At 50.4% G+C, this 17,320-nt stretch overlaps 1 protein-coding gene across 5 annotated transcripts in view; it reads left to right on the plus strand.

The window, feature by feature from the left end:
• Positions 1 to 7,246, plus strand: part of Csmd2 (CUB and Sushi multiple domains 2) — a 547,650-nt gene extending 540,404 nt beyond the window's left edge. For 4 of the 5 annotated variants that reach the window (XM_075945152.1, XM_075945155.1, XM_075945156.1 and 1 more), the window contains 5 exons: positions 1,672 to 1,759; positions 3,162 to 3,300; positions 3,653 to 3,868; positions 4,655 to 5,000; positions 5,032 to 7,246. In XM_075945152.1, coding sequence (XP_075801267.1) covers positions 1,672 to 1,759; positions 3,162 to 3,300; positions 3,653 to 3,812 — 387 coding nt within the window. In that variant the 3' untranslated portion in view covers positions 3,813 to 3,868; positions 4,655 to 5,000; positions 5,032 to 7,246. The remainder of the gene's footprint in view (positions 1 to 1,671; positions 1,760 to 3,161; positions 3,301 to 3,652; positions 3,869 to 4,654; positions 5,001 to 5,031) is intronic. The other variant, XM_075945154.1, reaches the window with a different exon arrangement.
• The last annotated feature ends 10,074 nt before the right edge of the window (positions 7,247 to 17,320 follow it).

Genomic DNA, 17,320 nt, shown 5'->3' on the forward strand with positions numbered 1-17,320 from the left:
CCTGAGGAGTCTTGAGAGTAGGACTAGGAGCCAGGGAGCCCTGGTCAGCAAATGGAGTGAGCAAAGGGAGGATAAAAGAGGCTTGAAGACTCAGAGTCGAGGATTGCCATGTCTGAGAGGGATGCATGAGCTTCTCTATGGAACAGGAAGCAAGAAATGGGGGTCAGGGTGTGAGAGTGCAGGTCACAGGATATGGGCTAGAAGAAGGTGAACCCCAATGACTCCTTGAGATGTGTGCTTAAATTTGAGATGTGGGCTCGGGATTATTTAGCACAGCCTGAGAGTTCAGGACCCAGAAGAGAGAGGCAGGAATCTCTTCCATGCCTTTGTGGGAACTACACACATTTTGTAGGAAATTCATGAGGTAGAAACCAGTCCCTAAGTGACGGTCTTGTGCTGTATCTTCTGAGTTCACAGTGGGAGGAGGGTTGAGCATGGAATTCACCTATCCCAGCCCCCTCCTCACTGTCTTGGATTTCTGGAGGGAAGAGAGAGAATGGGGAAAGAACAGGAGATCGAATGGGCTGGAGCAGTGTCACTGAGGACAGGCCTAGCTGGTGGAGCACTGTGGCTGAAAGCCTGCTTTGTAAACCCACTGGAAGAACCGAGTGACTTCTCCAGGGCCTGGCACCGGCACGTGCAGTCGGTTCCCTGGCATGCTTAGGGTGTCTGGATGTCCCTTGGGTATTCAGTACCAGTCTTAGCAGCACTTCAAAAGCTGAAAAGGGAAAATCAATTCAGCAGTGCTAGGGGGAGAGAAGGATCAAGTTGTCTCGACCATGCCAGAAGGATCGCTACACACAAAAAGACGAGGGTCAAAGGCGAGACCTGGAGTGAGAAGTGCAGGCCAGGGGACATTGAAGATCAAGGGGCCAGCAGCAACTGAAAACCTTTAGGGTCCCTTCTACAGCCAGCTGGGGTCTGTCTGAGGGAACAGATGAAGACAAAGGGCACCCTAAGGCAGGGGCATGGTTCAAGGGGTACACCTGCAGCACCCCAAGCATACTCCAGCTACTAAGATGACAGGTCACATTGGAATATCATGAGGATCAGGTCAGGTTATGTCCCAGCCACCTGGAAAAACAGCATCTTCTGGAACTGCCAGAAACTCTCCAAAATGTGTTCACTCTGTGGGGCTGATTTCCGTCGTAATTCTGTTGGCTCTGCAGCAACCCACAGGTCAGTTTTCATCACAGTAGTAAGAGTTGGCATGTGCCCAAGGTCTACTAAAGATGGCGCTGAGGACGTTGCTGTGTCTGTCACTCGAGACCTCACAGCATGACATACATACATTCTACAAATGAGAACGTAAGCGCGATGTGCTCTGAACAGTAGAAGGACAAGGACAGCGGCTCATGCCTCCAGTCCCAGTACCTGGCCAGCCTTGGCTCTACAGAAGTTTGAGACCTGCCTAGGCTACTTGAGATCCTGCTTCAAAATCCAGAAAAAGAAAGAGAAGGGGGAAAAAAATACCTTTTTTTCTTTCTACCTCACATCTAGTAGGGGTCCCTGGTCTGTCAGCTGAAACAAACATATCAGCTATGCTCTGGGCTGGCAGGAGCTCCAGATTGTTCTAGCATGCCTTTCATCTCTCTGCCTCTCAACCCTTCTCTCTCCCTTCCCCTCCCCATCCCTCCATCCCTCTCTCCCTCTCCTTCTCTGCTGTCACAGGTCTCCTCAGAGTCTTCCGGAGGCACCTTCGTCTACCAAGGTTCCGTCAAGGGCCACGGCTTTGGGCAGTTTGGCTTTCAGAGACTTGGTAACTAGCATGTGCCCTGGGAGTGTGAGCTTGGGGGGCAGGGGAGAAGCTGTGCCCTGGGGAGAGAAGGAAACTGGTGAATTTCTCCACCTAAGAAAGGGTTTCTTAGGTTTATCTGGATCTTGAATACCTCTAAGACTCAGAAAAGTTGTGGTATCTCTCTAAAAATAGACCCTATACCTGACGCTCAGCGCTGGGCTGCTGTACCTGTCACCAAGTGCCACAGGCCTCAGCCCTACCCAGAGGACTAGGGAGTCCCTGAAGCACCCCTACATGAGCCATCAGGGTGTCCTTCCCGTAATGTCATTTCTTCCTTAGATTTTCCCAGGAGGCTGGGACGGTCCTTATGTCACAAACAAGAAACCCAAGCACTAAGGCACCTTCTCCTGTCTGTCCCTCTCAGACTGGGACTCTGCAGGCTTGGAAGCACGCAAACAAACATCCTCATTCCATACAGAGGCCCTGGCCCCGAGATTCGGTCCTAGCTTCTCAGAAACAGTAAAGGAAGAACAGGAGGCCATCGTGTGTCCACGAAAGCCACCTCTGCACCCCCTGCACCATGACCTCCCACCCCCAGGTCCCTGCCAACCAGGCAACCCAATTCCTTCTCCAGCAGCTCTTACCTCCAGAAAGTTCTCTCTTCAGTCAGCTCAGATCTACTCGCGGCACCCCTTCCTCTCCCCTCCTCCCACAGTCATCTCAGCTTTGCCCTCAAGCGATCCAACATGCAGCAGCCCTTACAGCCTCTGATATGGTCCCAGAAACCTTAGTTAAGCACAGCGAAGACCCCAACAAAGTTCTACAGCCAACTCCCTGTCTTTCGTTGACCCCCAGTCCCTCAATTAGGCCCTTCATGAGGAGTCAATGGCATGGACTGTGAGCCTTAATACCTCACCCAAGCCCTGGCAATTTAGCCTCATTGTCTCAATGTGATACATACATACACACACACACACACACACACACACACACACACCACACACACACACACACCACACACACACACACACGCCAGGGCTTCATCTGATGAAAGTTTTTGTCTGGTCAGGCTTTGATGGCCAAGAAAAGTGTAGAAACTTCCAAAGAACCTCATCCTTTAAAGGTCATGCTGACAGACAGGATTTCAGGTTCATCTGCCTGCTGTCTGCCCTGGGGTCCCTGGGGAGAGGTGGGAAGTCAGCCCCCAGGCACAGTCCTCAGGACACAAAGTGACCAGCACAGGCAAATTCTCATTGGCCTCCAGGGAGCAGAGAGTGTGAGGCAGACAGCTGAGGTCTGGGCATGGCCCACGTGACAGTAGCTGGTGCTCTGCTGGGGGGAGGGGGGGAGAGTGACCGGCAGGGAGCATCACCTCCCGGTGGGTGAGTGTATGACTTGACTTTTCCACTTTGACACTTTGCAGACCTCAGGCTGTTGGAGTCAGATCCCGAGTCCATCGGCCGCCATTTTGCTTCCAACAGCAGTTCAGTGGCCGCTGCCATCCTGGTGCCTTTCATCGCCCTCATCATCGCGGGCTTCGTGCTCTATCTCTACAAGCACAGGTACTGTGACTGCAGAGGCCAGGGAGAGCGGCTGTGTAACCCGCCCCAGTACCCTGAAGTCAGGGGCCAGGGACTTGGTACCCAGCCCCAGTACCCTGAAGTCAGAGGCCAGGGAGAGCAGCTTTAAACCCCGCCCCCATACCCTGAAGTCAGAGGCCAGGGACTTGGTACCCAGCCCTAGTACTCTGAAGGCCGAGGCTGAGGAATGCAGCTGAGCACCCAGCCCGCCCCGTCCCAGCCAGCACCTCCTGACTCAGAATGTAGCTTTCTAAAAAGGGAGAAAGAAAACCTCTCCTCTCTTGCTCTGGACCCTGTGTCTCTTTAATTCAAGGTCACGGTCTCTTATTCCCAGGAGAAGACCCAAAGTTCCATTCAATGGCTATGCTGGCCACGAGAACACAAATGTTCGGGCCACATTTGAGAACCCCATGTATGACCGCAACATCCAGCCCACAGACATCATGAGCAACGAGGCGGAGTTCACAGTCAGCACAGTGTGTACTGCAGTATAGCCCCCAGGCCTGGCTGCTACTGCCACCGCCGCCGAGAGTCCCGCCGCCAGCAGCCGGTGAGATTGGGGGCTGGAGGGTAGGAGACAGACTGGTGGCAGGGGACACAGGGACCTATTTATGCCTTAGTCTTGCATACATGGACCCACACACACACACCACAGGCACAAAGAGCTGGCCACTTGTGTTAGGACCCTCATTGCTGATGAGAAAATTGAAGTTAAGCACTTGAAAGTGAACGAACTTGAATAAGACCACACCCCTAAGAAGAGTGGATCAGAATGTAACCCCCAGTTGGAAAGTTGAGCCACAGGGGTTAAGGGCCTGGAAGACAGCTCAGATGAAAGCTCTTACCACACAAATTGAGGGGGGAGTTCGGACCCTCAGCACTCACATAAAAGCCAGGGGGATGTGGCAACTGCCTGTAGTCCCTATAGGTAGAGACAGGGGGTGTCTGGGGCAAGCTGGCTGCCAGACTTGCTGATGTGTAAAGATACCAAAGTTAACATCTGGCCTCCACACGTGTACATTCATGCATGAGCACTGCATAGTGTGCCCATGCACATGCAAACACTCAAGCACACACACACACACACACACACACACACACGCACGCACGCACGCACGCGGGCGTAGTAAATGCTCGGCCATCATGCACTCCCTACCTGTCCCCATCCCCAGTTTGAGAAGACTAAAAACCAAAAGTAGAAGATGGACCCAACTGATGCCCTTCGTTCTTTCTTCCTGCTTGGCTTTGCTTCTTTGTCCCACCCACTTCTCTTCCCACCTCCCGCCCCCACCCCTTCCTCTCTTCTCCCAACCTGCTGTGGTCTGTTGGTTCCCAGCTCCCCAGGGGGCAGGAAGGAGCTCCCCTGAGCGCAGTGCCCAGTGCCCATCTTCGTCTGTCCCTCCGCCTACGTCTGCCACTGCTGGGACTCAGGCCCTTGCTCGCCCGGCCACCATCTGTGCTCGCCACCCTGGAGAGGACCCCACTATGCCCTGGCTTGGGGCAGTAAAGGAAGAGGGGTCGCAGATGGAGGAAGGCAGTTCATGGATTCAAATAACAGAGTAAATTATGGGTGTGCACCTGAGCACACACACAGCCTCTCCCTCGCTGTATCCTATGGAAGAGACCACAGAGGGTTTAAAAAGGGAAGTGTGTGTGTGTGTGTGTGTGTGTGTGTGTGTGAGGTGTGTGTGTGTGTGTGAGAGAGAGAGAGAGAGAGAGAGAGAGAGAGAGAGAGAGAGAGAGAGAGAGAGAGAGGTGTTCCCTGGCCACTGTTCCCCACAAACACAGAAGAAATGAGGGAGGCACCATTACCTCTCTAACCAACATGTCCCTATCCCATGTGTGGGGACACATCTCATAGGAGGTAGCATGCAGAAGCCACCTGTCTGCAGGGGTGGTTCCATTTGCGCAACGACAGCAAGGATTACCTGGAAGAAAGGGGGGGGGCGGGAATCATCAGAGACAGTTTGGTAATCAATTCAACTTTCTTCAACCATAACGGCATTGAGTTCTAAACCCAGTGAATTCAAAAGTCATTTGGGTCCTGGTCATGTTTGGAAAAGAAGGGTAAAGCAGTGTCGGGGCTCGGGGATAGAACAGGAATCTGGCCCGGAAGCCCAGGGTCACAGCCAGCTGTCAGCTGACCAAGAGAAGAGCAAAGACTCCGTGCACCAAACAGCACACGCTGGAAAGGACCAGAGCAAGGCAGCCCTGGCTCCCACAGGGTGGCAGCCACTGCTTACTGATTTATTCTCTGTGCCTGACTCTACGTGGAATTTCTAGTTCTTAAAACACCACCAAAGCAGGACTTGCTACTCTCACTCAGAGGTCATGGAGGCATGAGCCACGGCGTATGAGCACAGCTGAGGCCAATACAAAGTTCTCTGGTCGTGAAGTCTACTGCACCTGCTGCCAAAAACCCAGGGCTATGATGGGCGCCAAAGACGGGAAGGCAGGGGACTCTCCACAAGAGGACGCTCGTGTCTCATCAAGGCTCTGCTGTCTGTGCCTGGGCAGCACCAGGACAAGGACCCAGTACCCCAGCCTCCTGAATTGGTGCTCGCCTTTCGGCTTCCAACAGCCCACAACCATAGCAGAGGAATCTGGCAGCTCCTTAGTCAAAAGAACTGAGTGAAAGTCACCCTCTCTTCAGCTCCTTGCTGGTGGCTCGGATTCATTTAGACCACTGGTTCTCAACGTGTGAGTCGAGACCCCTTTGGGGGTAGGATGATCCTGTCACAGAGGTCACCTAAGACCATCCTGCCTACCAGATATTTACATTACAATTCACAACAGTGGCAACATTACAGTTAAGAAGTAGCAATGAAAATAATTTAAAGGGGCACCAACCACTGATTTAGACAATGTTACTGTGTTTAGGGCATTAATGGACTCATATGAGTGTGGTTGTGAGTTTAGGAATCAACATAATGATGTTTAGAGTCACTTTCTCTGTCCTCGGGCAGGTCTCCATGAGTGTACACCCTTACTTTCATGGTGATTCCAGCCTCAGATGTTCATAGGGCATATTGAAATGATAGACAGAATGTGGGGGAGGGGGGGGTAGAGGGGCGGAGCCACACAGTTTTCACTGCCCCCTGCAGGGTTGGAGCAGTTAAAAGAACTGGATGATAATGGGCTACAGTAAGGGGTCTCGATTTCCAGCAGATGCTTTGAAGACTGCAAGGGTAGGCCCACTCCTGCCCACACACACTCTGGGACGCAGCATCCTTGCACCAGGTGGAGAGGACCAGTCTAGACAAATTGGCTCATGCTCATTCTTTCCTGCCTCTGGTAAGGAATACAGGGGTTTCTCGGGCTCCTCCCCACTTCTTCCTCACAGCCAACCCAGTGCGCTCTCTCAGCCCTGCCCTACTCTCTCCCCTGGGTGTCCTCGGAAGGTCCCAGGAGACACTCAAGGAGCACCTGCTGTGTCTCTCCCTCTCTGGCCTTGGGCACTTTCTCTTCAACCCCAGAGGCTTGGAAGGGGACAAGGCAAATTAAGCCCTTCACCCGCCCACCATCTGTACCCTCTACCTACCACCTCCATCCCACGAGGAAAAAAAAAAAGCAAAACAAAAACAAAAAAAATCTTTTGTACAGAGATATATTTTTATTATACAAAGTTTGTACAGTACCAAAAAAAGAAAGAAAAAAGGTGTACATTTTTTTCATTATTGTAGGTAAATGGTAGCGGAAGCCTTTTTTGTAAATGTAATAAAGTGTATAAATATGGTTTTCAGAAAGCATCACGTGCTGTAAATATGTAATCTACACCCCTTCTCGGCTTGTCTGCAGTATATGCATTTAATTTATCTGTCTCTGTATATGAGGCTTCCCCCTGGGGTTCTGCATTATGGTACTTTCCGGAATTTGAAAGCAATTTTAAATTTTTTGAATTCAAATAAAATATAAATTTTTGCATTGGTTTTCTTCCATTTTTATGACCTCTTTTGTGGCTGGGGGCAGGTGTTTCTTGGTGATGAGGAGATGGGAGTTGGGCTGAAACAGTGGAGGTCAGGATCCAAGGATTCCAGGATGTGGGTGAGAAAGTAGACTGTCTATAGGAGACAAAGGCCAACGGCAGGGGTCTCCCCCTAAAGGACAGGGAGCCTGGCAGGAACTAAGCAGCTGGCACTTGATGTGAACAGTGCACCCAGGTTACCTTCAGCTTCCTGCTCTCCCATCGTGCCTTACATCTGCACTGTACTTTAGTGCCGACTTCTCCTCTTCGGTGACCCAACTTTAAACCAACTTTCCCAGTTTCAGTGAAGGCATTATGTCTGGGACATAACATCTGGTATTTACCTGCTAGCCACTGGGGGACAGCTGGACAGACCCATCCCTGTAGTTGGACCCCCCTCAGTGTTGCAGGAGGTCCTTCTGCTCCTTCAGCCAATAGCCGTTGAGATACCAGCCCATTGGGGCGTGGTCTCTCTCTTTAAAAAAGTGGCCACTTCCCTCCTCACTCTCTCTTGTTTTCCGGCTCTGCTTCTGGCGACTAAACTCCTTCCTGATTGCGCAGAGGGCTGTTGTCTGGGACGGTGATCTGTAAGTTTTTTCCCCTTTAGATAAATACCATCCTATTAATCATAATTCCAAACTGGTGTGGCATTGTTTGTGACTTATGCCTTCATCATCTGGCGCCCTAACATTTGGTTTTAGGACCCTTCTTCCCCCACTCGGCTGCCTGTGTTGGCGCAAGCCCTCCCTCCCTCAGCCATGGCCTGTACCTTGTGCGCGGAGCCTGCAGTTTAATATAAATTATCACGCAGTGGCTTTTCTTATTCTCTGCCTGCCTGGTTTGCTCTTTTCTGAGTCGTTTTTAAATCTCCCTTGCAAGTGCAGCTCTTAAGTGGCCCGAACCAGAGCCCGCGGTTGCTGGTTGCAGAAAGCTGCAACCCCTCGGGGCAACTTTGTCGCGTGGAGGTATACACGGCTTCCGGGTTACTCTTCTCCATCCCCGCCAACCGTGTGCAGGCCTCCCGTTTCTTCACATCCTAAGCATTCTCTCGAATCTGCTTGGTAGCAGTTGTCCTAACAGGTATGAGACGAGAAACCTTGTCATGGTGGAACTTGCCTTCCCCTAGTGATTAGAAGGCTTTTACATGTACACATCAGGGATAAAGTATTTGAAGAGGAATTTCTCCAAAGAATATGGGGCCCATCCCTCATATAAATCATTCCAGGGGTGGAAGGAAGGACAATTCCCTACAAACGTGCAACAATAAACCAATACCCAGAATTAAACACAAGCATAACAAGTGAACCTAATAAGATAAAAAATTTAAATAATATCCCAAATCAGATTCCACACAGTAACCAGTCTGTGCACTTCTGCTGGAGTAGTGCATTGTGGGAACAGAAAAAGGCTGTGGAACTTAGTAGCCTGAGAAGGGCCTTGGGCACCTCCAGCTCTTGTATTCGTTTTATAAAGTAATAAATAACCTCACTTTAGAGAAGATTAATTTTGATCATTACACTTTTTTTAAAAAAGTCTCAAAAGAACAAATATCTGTAACTCTGAGATAATCACATTAGCTTTGTGTTATTAAAGCCGTCACGTGATCACGCCACGTGCACGTTTGAGTTATACGTCTCCGCTAACTCTTCATTGTGGACTGTTTATTGTATAGCTATTTGCCTTATCTGGTTGTTTTTATATGCAGTCACATCGATGCATCTTATTTCCACATTTTAAGTGGCTGCTTCTTTTCCATGCCTGCCAGTGCTATAATTTGTATCCAAACCCCTGTTATTGAATGTTTCCATTATTAAATGTTTTGCCATCATATTATTGCCATAAACAACCTCATAGAGTGATTGCTGGGCTTTGTTTAGGACCTAATTGGTTGTGAATGTATTTGGGTGACAATCTTTCTGATTGTGCCTTTTTTCTCCTCTGGTCACAGTCAATTAGCATGAATATACACAGAGAGCTTGCAGTTTGGGGATCCTTGCATGATAGACTGTGCCGGGCACACATGAAAACACAGAGGAAATGTAAGCCTTTGTTCTTCTGGTAGCAAGATCTGAATTATGATGCCTGAACTAGAGACAGTTCAGCAACTGGATATGAGTGGGGGCAGCAAGTAGGTATGAGTGGGTGGCAACTGGGTATGGGTAGTGTTGATGGTTTTAGGAAAATGCTGCAGGACCCTGAGTGGCTGCAGCAGGCAGTGGGCCATGAGACCACACCACAGGTCCCTGAAGTGGCAACAGGCAAGGGGCAGCGAGTCCTGAGAGCAGCCAGTCCCAACCAGGAGTGGTGCAGTTCCCCAAGTGGCTGCAGTGGGCCACGAAGGGCAGTGAGTCCCAGGCAGGGAGCTGCATGGTGGGTGAGAGACCTCGATGGGGCAGCTAGTCCCACGAGGAGGGACAGACGGATGGGCACACCACAAAGCCACACTGCAGGTCTCCAAAGGTGGCTGGTCCCAGGCAGGGAGACACCTAATGGGCGAGAGACAGACAGATAAGCACACCATGCAGAGTGAGGCTGGATATTTATTTAGTGGGTTGTGGAGGGGGAAGGGGAGAAGAGCAGAGACAGAGAAAGGGGGGGTAGGAGAGGAGCCACAGCAGCAGCTACCTCTCAGGGAGAGAAACAGAAAAAAGTAAGGACTCAGACTAGAAGCTGGAGATCAGCTTGCCTATGGAAGGGGGAAGGGAGTGGGCGTGGCTTGTCTTTTAAAGGGACAGGACAGATCATTATAGGTAGGGATGGGTAAACACAGCTAGAGTGGAGGCAGCAATGGTGAGATGGACAGAGATGGGTGGAGTGGAGATACCTTGGGGAGATTGATCTCAGTACACAGAGACTGACTGGCTGTAGAGACGATGGGAGAGGAGACTCAAAGGTGGCTGACAGATGTCTGACCGAGATGTCTGGATGGATGATATTCTTTATTGGGTGAAACAGAGAGGAGAGGATTAAGAAGCAGACTTAAATCCACATGGACATGCCGAGAGCCAGAGATGCCAAATAAGCAGCAGAGAAAGTCTGGAGCACTGAGGAGGCAAGAGTCCAGATCATGCTAATCGTAGATGTTGACGGTGGAGAGTTCAAGACCTAGCTGTGATGGTAAAGGTGGCAATCCCAACTGACCTCCTGGGAGGGTCCGAGTCATCCAAGGTGACAGCAGGAATTGGATACAGAGAAGGACCATAGTCAGGGGAGGAAGTCCTGGAAGCTGCAAGAGAACTGACTCAGGCAGGGGAATGAGACTGGGAGACACAGAGCAAGGTCTTCCAAGGTACGTTGAGGCAGAATACTGGTTAGAGGGTAGCCCTGCAGCCAAAATACTACAGCTGACTTGTGTTTAGGCTTTCTGCATAGCAGTGGAATGTTACCTAAAGCAGGTTACTAACCTGGGTGTGGGGGCCCACAGAAGTGAGTCCTGTTCCACCTTGACAAAAGGTCAGAGAGTTTGAGCTTATTTTTACTCTTTCAAAGTTGCTGACCACAGGTGTGGCTACAAACAAGATATCAGGCCCTAGGGTGTGGTGACTTCGTGTTTGGGACGTTAAAATGGCCCATAGAGGTGGATCCACTCCACCCTGACCGAAGTCAGAGAACTCAAGCCTATTCCTGTCCCTTCATTTTAAAACAGGAGGTTTTGACATAGGAAGTGGCTGCCTACAGGATACTTGGTCTAAGGCGTAGTCACTGCATGTCCTATACAAAACATCAGAATACTTAACTCAGAAAATAGTGGCTTGACGTCTCAAGTACTGAAGCAAGTAACTGTTCCGGTTGTTCTCTGAGTCCTGTTGAGGCGGTCTTTTGCCTTCTCCACCACCCCCGCCCCCGCTTTGGATTGGCGTATATAAGGATATGGAAAATAAATGCAGTGAATTCAGTATTCACGGAGTTGCCCCCATGGGACTATCTTATGTCTCTGTATTTCTTTTGTATCTCTGTCTATTCTACCTAACATCTCTAATCCACACACCCCTACCCTGGAACATACGAACTTGTTGAGGCTAGACCCATGACACCTGGGCCTCTCAAGACCCTTTGTAAAGCGGAGCAGATACACCACCTCACTGGGGCTGGACTTAGGTCCTTTGCAGGTAAGAGCTCTGGATGACTGGTCAGATGGACAGGGAAGAAAAGAAGGTAACACTGTGAGTGTGGAGTGAGGAGAAGGGCACACCTGTGTCCCCACCAAGAGGAGGTGGGCTCTGAACCACTGAGCAGCCATTTGAAAAGGCCCCTGGGGAGGTTTTCAGCAGCCTGTTTCTGAAACACCAGCTATGGCGGTTAACCTCAGCTGTCAGCTTGCTGAGATCTAGAATTACTTGGAAGGTGCTCCTCTGGTCATGCTTCGGGAGGGGATTGTCTTGATTAGGTTGGGAGGTGGGAAGACTCACCCACTGTGGGTAGCACTATTCTCTAGGAAGGGATCCTAGATTGTTTAAAAAGAAGACGAGGGGAGCGCAAGCACTCACCATTCTCTGCCTCCCGACCGTATGTCATAGACTCCCGCTTCTGTGGCATCCCTGATGTGATGGGTGGCTGTATCTTCAAACTGTGAGCCAAAAGAAACCCTCAGGGTCAACTTCAGCCACACCTGAGAAGAGGGAACCTCGACTGAGGAACTGCCTCTGTTGGATTGCGGGCATGTCTGTGGGGACATTTTCTTAATTGCTAACTGATGTCGAAGGGTTCAAGCTACCTGGAAGGTGCTCCTCCCACACAGGTGGGCCTGGGCTGGATCAGTGGGAGGCAGCCAGTGAGCAGCATTCCTCCAAGGTGGTCTCTGCAACAGTTACTGCCCTGACTTCCCTCAGTGATGGACTGTGACGTTGAGGTATAAGCCAAGTAAACCCTTTCCTCCCCTGTTGGTTTGGGTCTGTGTTCTATCACAGTGACAGAGGGCACTGCTACAAGCCCTCCTGCTGTGGAACCACCCTTCTGCACATTGTGAATATGCTTTACTTTCAGTGGTTAATAAAAACCTGGCAGGTCAGGCAGCCAGACAGGAAGTATAGGCGGGATCACCAGACACAGGACTCTGAGAGGAAGACGGGCAGAGTCAAGAGAGATGCCAGGGGCTGTAGAGGGAGCAGGACACACTGGAGGACATAAAGTCATGAGCCACATGGCAGAATATAGATGAATAGAAATGAGTCCATGTAAGTTGCAAGAGCTAGTTAGTAATAAACCTGAGCTATCGGCCGAGACTTTATAAGGATTATCAAGTCTCTGTGTGGTAACTTGAGAACTGGCAGGTGGGAGAGAAACGTCACCTACATCCTCCCTCCTTTAACTTGTTTTGTTAGGCTAGTTTATAACACAGCAACAGGAGGAGGGCACCAGGCTCAATGAAGTGGGAATGATTACTGGAGATTGAGACATCAAGAAAGCTGGGTTTGTGGAGGACAATGGGCATCTGAGGAAGTGAGCTCCAGGCAGAAAACTCTCTTCAGTCCAGAAGGTGAAGAGAGATGATCAATAAAATCAGCCTCATGAGGACCACCTGGGAGGTGGCGCCATGCCTGACGCCAGGCGCTTTTCTCTCACAGAACTCCTCTTCAGGGGCATCTTTAGGAACACCTAAGAGAGGTACAGGAGGGGACTGTGGAGCAGGCCCTGCAGGAGCACACGCAGTGCTGGGCAAGGGAAAGAGCCCTCATGCATACCAGGGCTGGTCCAAAGACTAATGAAACCAGCCACCGTTAGCAAACCCCACATCCTGTCAAAAGACTGTTACTGACGGCTACTCCTCAAGTCAGACTATTAATTCCGTTCTTCTTAAGGTGGTAAAGGGGAAGTTGTGGAAACATAAAAATGTGCTGTCTACCCTGTCAGAAGTCCAAATAAGACGAAATCCCATTTTCAGAAAATAGGAAGAAGCCCCTTGGCAGAAGCTCAAATTCCTCCATGGCCAGCCCTTGAAGTCATACTCAAGTTGCATCGCTCCCGCTCTGCTAGAGATCAGCCAATGGTGTGAGACTGTGAGGCTGAGCTCCACCCACTCAGAGGGAGCCGAAGGAAACCCTCTGAGCTAGGAATAAAACACTGGCAGGACCTGGCTGGATATGTTCAATTGCTCTGGCAAAAAACAAAAAAGTCAAATGTTTTTGGTTTGTGTGCCCATCTTCTTGAGCTCCCTGATCCTTACCTTTTTAATGATTTAGTTTTACTTTTTAATTATGTGTCTGTGTGTGGGTATGTCCACTGAGGGCAGATGCCTGCAGCAGCCAGAGGCATCAGACCCCCTGGAGCTGGAGTTACAGGCAGTTGTGAGCTGCCTCATGTGGGTACAGAGAATTGAACTCGGGTCCTCTGGAAAAGCAGTATGACCCTTAATCAGAGTCATCTACCAGCTGCCGAGTCTATTTCTTACCATCAAAAACAGCTGTGTCACCAAAATCCCACCAGTAGCAGCATGGATGACAGTTTCCCAAACGCTCCCCCTTCAGTGAGGAGGAGGGGGGTGCTTGGGAGGACTGAATGGTTAGTTTCCAGTGAAGATCTAATGACCCTCCCCAAACCCGTCCTATGAGGGAAGGCCAACAGGCCAGAACTGGTTGGAGTCTCCTATGCTTAACCATGCTCGTTAGCTCTTTGTCATCTTGACACAAGCTGTATCAGCAGAGAGGAAACCTCAGGTGAAGAATCACCTCCATCAGATGGTCCTGTCAGCATGTCTGTGAGGCGTTCTCTTGAATAATGATTGATTAATCATTAGGAGGACCCAGCCCACTGTGGGCACCGCCATGCCTAGGCAGGTAGGCCTGGGTTATATAAAAAAGCAAGCTAAAAAAGCAAGCTGAGCAAACAAACCACAAAGAGTAAACTGGTAAGGGTGATGTTAAGTTGGGAGCGCCAACCCAGCCCCTGGCATCCATCCCAGCCCCTGGCCTGGGAACTGCGTTGGTCTGGATTCCAAATCCCAGTATGCCAGGTCCTGACCCAGGGGGTCATGACCATTCCCACGGAGTATTTAAGTGGGCGCCCAGAGGAGGAACACGTGGTCCCGGGTTTTGCATGTGCTCCCGGTTTTCTGTCTCCCCTGCCATGCTCTCGGCCACCTGAGAGTGCTGCATTTAATAAAACATGGGGCATTTTAATTTGGTTTGATTTGACTTGATTGGATTTCTTTGTGCCGGCGGAGCAGCTCACTTTAGGATTTTCCCTAGCAGTAAGCATGTCTGAAAACCCAGAGAAAACAGGAGATGGAGTTGCCCCCACACCCACAGGCTTAAAGATCTGGGCTCCATCTCCCTGAAAGCAACACTGTGTCTGGATTGTCCCCTTCCATCTCTACCGTGTCTGCCTATCAAAGAAGATGCTAGAAGAATCTGTTAGGTTGGAGACTCCAGCTCGCCCTTAAACAATCTGAAAAGGACTCCCTGACCCGCCTCACCAAACCCCGCCAGCTCAGAGGGTCTTCGAACAAAACCTAGCTTGTGGTGGACGCGTCATCACCCCTCACCTACAACCTATAAAAACTCTCCACTTTTAGTTGGAGTGGAGGAACGCAACGTCTCTGGCCTCGATCTCTGGGGCCAGAGAACCCACCCAGGAGTTGCTCTCAATAAACTGTTGTTCCGCCTTTTCAATTCAGCTTGGCCTGGCTTGCTGCATCCGCAAAGAAAGTTTTTGGGGGGGCGGGGGAAGCAAAGAACCTATTAGAACCCAAATCTAGTTCCTTCTCCTCCCCACCCCTTTTGTGGCCATTGTTTAGTTTACTCACCAGGCCACCTCAAACAGAGAAGAAAGAAAAGAGTAAAGGATGAGATAGCCGGAATAATAAGATAAAGGAAAGCTAGGTAACATAATACAAACTGAAGAGCTGGTTTGTTTTAGAGTTAAGGTCTTCAGTCCCAGAGTCTCTTGCAGGGTAAGATTCAACCAATTCTAATTTCAGTAACCACAACGGAACCAAAAATCGATCACAGACGTCTTCTTTTCTAAAGCAACAAGCCTATCGGGAAATCCCTGCTGATTGCAGCTGCTCCGTGTCCCCGGCACGTGCAGACAGGTTTGGCAGGACTCCTGCTTCCTGCTTCCTAGTCTCACTTCTTTTGTCTACTTGGAAACTTCAGGATCAGGGCTTCTCAGATGTGATCCTCCGCCATCCACAGAGATGCCCTCTCCTGCTCTGGGCCCACGGGTTTGTAGAAAGCTTCTCACCACCGCCTCCAGGGGGCGCCCTTGAAGCACCACCCACTGGTTTCGCCTACCTCTTAAGAGGCAGAAACTTCTTATGGTCCATTAGTTCCCTGTGGGTGGCTCCAAGGCCAAACCCAGGTTCTGTTTGGAAAGAGAAGACCCCTTCCCTCCTGAGTAGCCAAGTGTCACCAAAGTAGGGCTTCCTGAGCCTCAAACCAATAAAAGTCAACTGTTTTAGACTTGCTCCCAGCTCTCTGCGGCCTGTAATAGACTAACCCCACTGGGGCAGAACCCTCCTCTGCTTTGTGCTGCTTCAGAGAGTGGTCAGGAAAGCCAGTCGTGACTGTGAACTCAGTGCTGGGGACCAGACCTCAGAGAAACTGCTTCAGGCTCCAGAACAGCCCTGCCCACATTTCCCTTCCCTTTGGGTCTGTGTAGAGTCTGTGGGGGGGGGGGGGGGGCTTTAGGATACAATCCTGCCTTCAGCAACCAAATACCAAAGTCCTCCTGTGTGACAGCACCACCGAGGCTTGCCAGAGTCAGGGCTGAGGCACCACCCACCACTGTGCAGAACTTGCTGTCCGCAAAGAGGACAGTAAAACCCAGATACCAGCTTACTCAAGCAGAAAAGTCCTTCCGGAGGATGCCTGGGAATGCCAGCAAGGTGATGATGGGTCAGCTCCAGAACAGACATTACTTGAGTGATTTCCCAGAGACTAGACAGAAGATGGGACCACTTGGGCAAGGGTTTTCCTGGCCCCTGCTACCCTTGCTGACCTTACAAGACTTGTGAAGAGGAACAAAGGACAATAAAAGATAACAAAGGCAGCCGAAGCCATTACTGAAAACAAGAGACACTCGCACAGTCCCAACAGCAAAGGAATGACTGGCACCCGAACAAAGTCTGGGGGGCCATTTCACTTCCACAGGAAGTTCGGTCCTTCACATCGAAGCTTCCAGAAAGCTCAAGACTACACTAAAGTCAGGGATCTGCAGCAAGGGAGGCAGTGCCCAAAGATGACAAGAGCAAGGTGGGTGTGGCCCATGCTGTCTTTGAGGGGTGCTCCCCTTCACATCTTGGTGTTTCTGGAGTCGTCTTAAGCACAATACTTCTTTGACTTTGAGCATAACCCCTTCCTTGGGAGCTTGCCTATCGTGCCCACATATACAACTCTCTCGGCCTAACCTCTCCCCCCAACTTCGGGCTCAAATATACAAATGAACTGTTTACTCAAAGGTCCATTAGGGACCCAGCATTTGAAGTGTCAAACTAAGCTTACATTTTCTGCTCACCTATGTCTATATCCCTTCCCCATATCCCCAGTCTAGAGTGATGCATGCTCCATCCAGTCACCAAGAACACTTCACTTTCTCCTGCTGCCTCTGAAACTCTGGCAAGGTCTCTTCTCTTCAACAGAGCCACTGTAGCAATTCAAACCCTCACCTCTTTTATTAACTCTAACCCTGCCATACAACCCAACCAGCGACATGGCAGTGACACATTCAAGCCCCAATTGGTTGTTGAGTTTTGACAACGCACGTAAAAACACATCAGCCTGAGTCTGTCATCTAAGTTCCACATATACGGGACTGTGGTGGAGATGACAAATGTTCCCATAGGCTTGGGTATTTGAATACTTGGCCCTCAGATGGTGGTGCTGGGGGAAGTGATGGGAACTTTAGGAGACAGAGCCTTGCTGGAGGAAGCACGTCACTGGCTTTCATTGCTCTATAGCCTCACCCAATTCCAGTTTGCTCGCTTTGCTTTGTTTGAGGTTGAATGCTATAGGCAACCCTTAGTTGACCATCATAGTTAAGAGCTGGGGCAATAGTAGCGCTGGGAGCCATGCAGACTGTGGGGCCCAGCTCAAGAGGATT

This window comes from Microtus pennsylvanicus, chromosome 13 (genome assembly GCF_037038515.1).
Source record: "Microtus pennsylvanicus isolate mMicPen1 chromosome 13, mMicPen1.hap1, whole genome shotgun sequence".
NCBI classification, from domain to species: Eukaryota; Metazoa; Chordata; class Mammalia; order Rodentia; family Cricetidae; genus Microtus; species Microtus pennsylvanicus.